A 2,834-nucleotide genomic window follows, 5' to 3' on the forward strand; every position below is an offset into this window, starting at 1 on the left:
TGTCCGGCTACTCCTTGTCTGTTTATCAAGAGTTAAGTGTGTCTCTGTATGAAGATACACTGCAAGCCTCTATGACTTTTCTGCTGGTTCTCATATTTAGAAGAAGAACCAAAATTAGCAAAAGGAGCAGGGAACTACCATGTAACAAAGAGATTTTGTTTGTTTGTTTTGCATTTGGGGAACGGACCAGAAGTGACAGTGAGGCAGTAGGGATGGGGGAATTGTCTGTCTCAGGATGTGTCTGTCATACAGCAGGATCTCATACTCTTAGAGATGAAAAAGACCTTTCAAGAAACACACACACACATGCTCAAGTCCTATGTTTCTCAAGCCCTTTTAGCTGTGAAACGCCTTGTTCACACACTTAAAAAAACATTTTCTTCTTTTTTTTAAGAGACAGAGTCTCTGTCTCTGTCACCCACCCAGGCCAGGGTACAGTGGCAACATCATAGCTCACAGCAGCCTCAAACTCCTGGGCTCAAGAGATCCTCCCACCTCAGCCTCTACAGGCAGGTGTGTGCCACCACATATATATATATATATATATATATTTTAATTTTTATAGAGACAGGGTCATGATTTATTGCCTAGGCTGGTCTTGAACTCCTGGCTTCAAGTGGTCCTCCCACCTCATCCTCCCAAAGTGCTGGGGTTACAGGCATGAGTCACCATGCCCAGCCTAGAAGAATGTTAATAGTTCACATTTATTAAATACATGACTATGTGCCTGGTATTGTGCTTTGTACTTTACCTGGATTATCGCATTTCATCTGGACCACAGTCTTACAAGAGAGCTTTTCTTTCTTCTTCCATTTTACAGAGGAAGATACAGGAGGTCAGAGAAATGGCCCAAGGTCGTAGTGCCAGTGACTGTGGGAGATAGGATTTGAACTCAGACTTCCCGACCCCTCAACCTGTGTCTCCACTTTCAGATAAAAGCCAAATTGCTTTGTTAAAGCAGAGGGTAGATCCTCAGAATCCTGGTCACTCTCTCCTTAACCATGGCCTTGTTTGTGGCCACCAGGGGCATAGTCTGAAAACCCATCCTGTCTAACACTTCCTCTGATAACTTAATCGATTAAACTGATTGATTCAATAAATAGAAAAACAATCACACAGTTCTCAAACACTACCCGTCTCTTATTTTTCTCTCCTCCTCGATATAATTCGACACCGTTTTTCATAGCTATCATCAATACACACATGTAATTTCATCTTGGGCTCTTTTTAACGTAAATCTATTTTCTGTAAACATTTCATGTATAAACCCAGACATTAAACTTACCAATTTTAACCACTGCTTATTATGTTAATGGAGTACTTGATGAGAATTTCCTAACCTGTATTCCATGAAAACCTGCCTCCAGGTGATATGAATAAGTATCTGTAATAAAAAGGGGTTTTATACATTTTTACATTTATATTATACATTATATATATATTTTTATAATAAGTTTGGGGAACAATACACATACTCTTCCCACAGGTACTCCCTTTCAATACCCCCACCAACATACACATTAGAATATTAGAAACACTGAGAAGTCACACAAGAAAGCAACGGGCATAAACAGGCTTAGCAAACTGATCTGATGGTGAAATCTTTTTGGAGACACCCCTACTGAGCAGATTTACTGCCCAATAGACTCCAGTTGATGGTATGACAGCCTACGCCAGGTCTGCTGGATCCTTTCTCCATGCATGCGAGTGCCCTTACTTTACGGATGAGGAAGCTAGCACTCAAGTCACCCAGCCAGCTGGCAGCACTGGTTAGGACCGTAACTCAGGTCTGCTAACTTTTGCAGAAATCCATGTGACAACATTGCCTGGGCCCTTGCAGGTTGACACATGCTCTGATATTTCACAATTTCTGAAGAGCAAGTGAGCACAAAGCCCGGTTCATGATGGATGGCTCAGGTCACATGGTAACTTGGCAGCTTGGAGTAAAGCATTCGGTCTCCCCTTAGGTCCTGTAGCAAACCCAAACCGGCTTCTCAAAAGGTGAATATGTAGAGCTCTGCAGAGGAGGACACAGCTTTGCTCCCAAATCCTGAGGTTCCATGCTGATCCACCCCTACCAGCAGCTCCAAACAGCATCTCTCAGCTACAGATACTTCAAGCTGCATCCTGTCTTTTGGGTTGTAGGGCTCAAGCAGGGAGCAGCTTTCACAGCAAGCTGATCCTGTTGTAACCTTCTCATATTCTATGCCCTTCATTTAAAAAGGCCACTGTCAGTGGGTTAGGAATGAAGATCTAGGCTCAGGGAAGGAGCCACAACCAATGTGCAATGAGGCGGGGAAGAAGGCGGGTGTAAATATCAGTTATGACCATGTGACCAGTTGCAGGAACTAGGTCTGTTATAGTTATGGGGATTTCTTCCTGATTTTTTCATGGAGGTCGATGCAGAAGGATCACTTGAGCCTGGGAAGTCAAAGCTTCAGTGAGCTATGATTTCGCCACTGCACTCCAGCCTGGGTGACAGAGCAAGACACCATCCCTCACCCACCTCTCATCAAAAAAAAAAAAAAAAGTGTTAATATTTAACCTTATATTTCAGTATTTAAGTTACAGGATATCAAAAGGGCAGTGTAGCTCAACTAGAAAAGGAATGAACATCACCCAAAAATAGTTAAGGAGGTTTGGGGTCCCTTACTGGGGGAAAGTTAACATGTTTACAGATGCATGAGAGGTTATCATATTATGTTTTTTTGTTTTGTTTTGTTTTTTTGAAATGGAGTCTCACTCTGTCGCCCAGGCTGGAGTGCAGTGGTGCGATCTTGGCTCACTACAAGCTCCGCCTCCTGGGTTCACGCCATTCTCCTGCCTCAGCCTCC

At 43.0% G+C, this 2,834-nt stretch overlaps 1 protein-coding gene across 1 annotated transcript in view; it reads left to right on the forward strand.

Annotated features, from left to right (window-relative positions):
- Positions 1-2,761: 2,761 nt before the first annotated feature.
- The window catches only part of LOC105528648 (proline-rich protein 2-like), a gene marked incomplete at its 5' end in the record, with an annotated part of 76,160 nt that continues 76,087 nt past the window's right edge, over positions 2,762-2,834 (forward strand). The window contains one exon of the mRNA XM_011965462.1: positions 2,762-2,805. Coding sequence (XP_011820852.1) covers positions 2,762-2,805 — 44 coding nt within the window. The remainder of the gene's footprint in view (positions 2,806-2,834) is intronic.

The sequence above is a fragment of the Mandrillus leucophaeus genome, unplaced genomic scaffold (genome assembly GCF_000951045.1).
Source record: "Mandrillus leucophaeus isolate KB7577 unplaced genomic scaffold, Mleu.le_1.0 Scaffold727, whole genome shotgun sequence".
Taxonomy (NCBI): Eukaryota; Metazoa; Chordata; class Mammalia; order Primates; family Cercopithecidae; genus Mandrillus; species Mandrillus leucophaeus.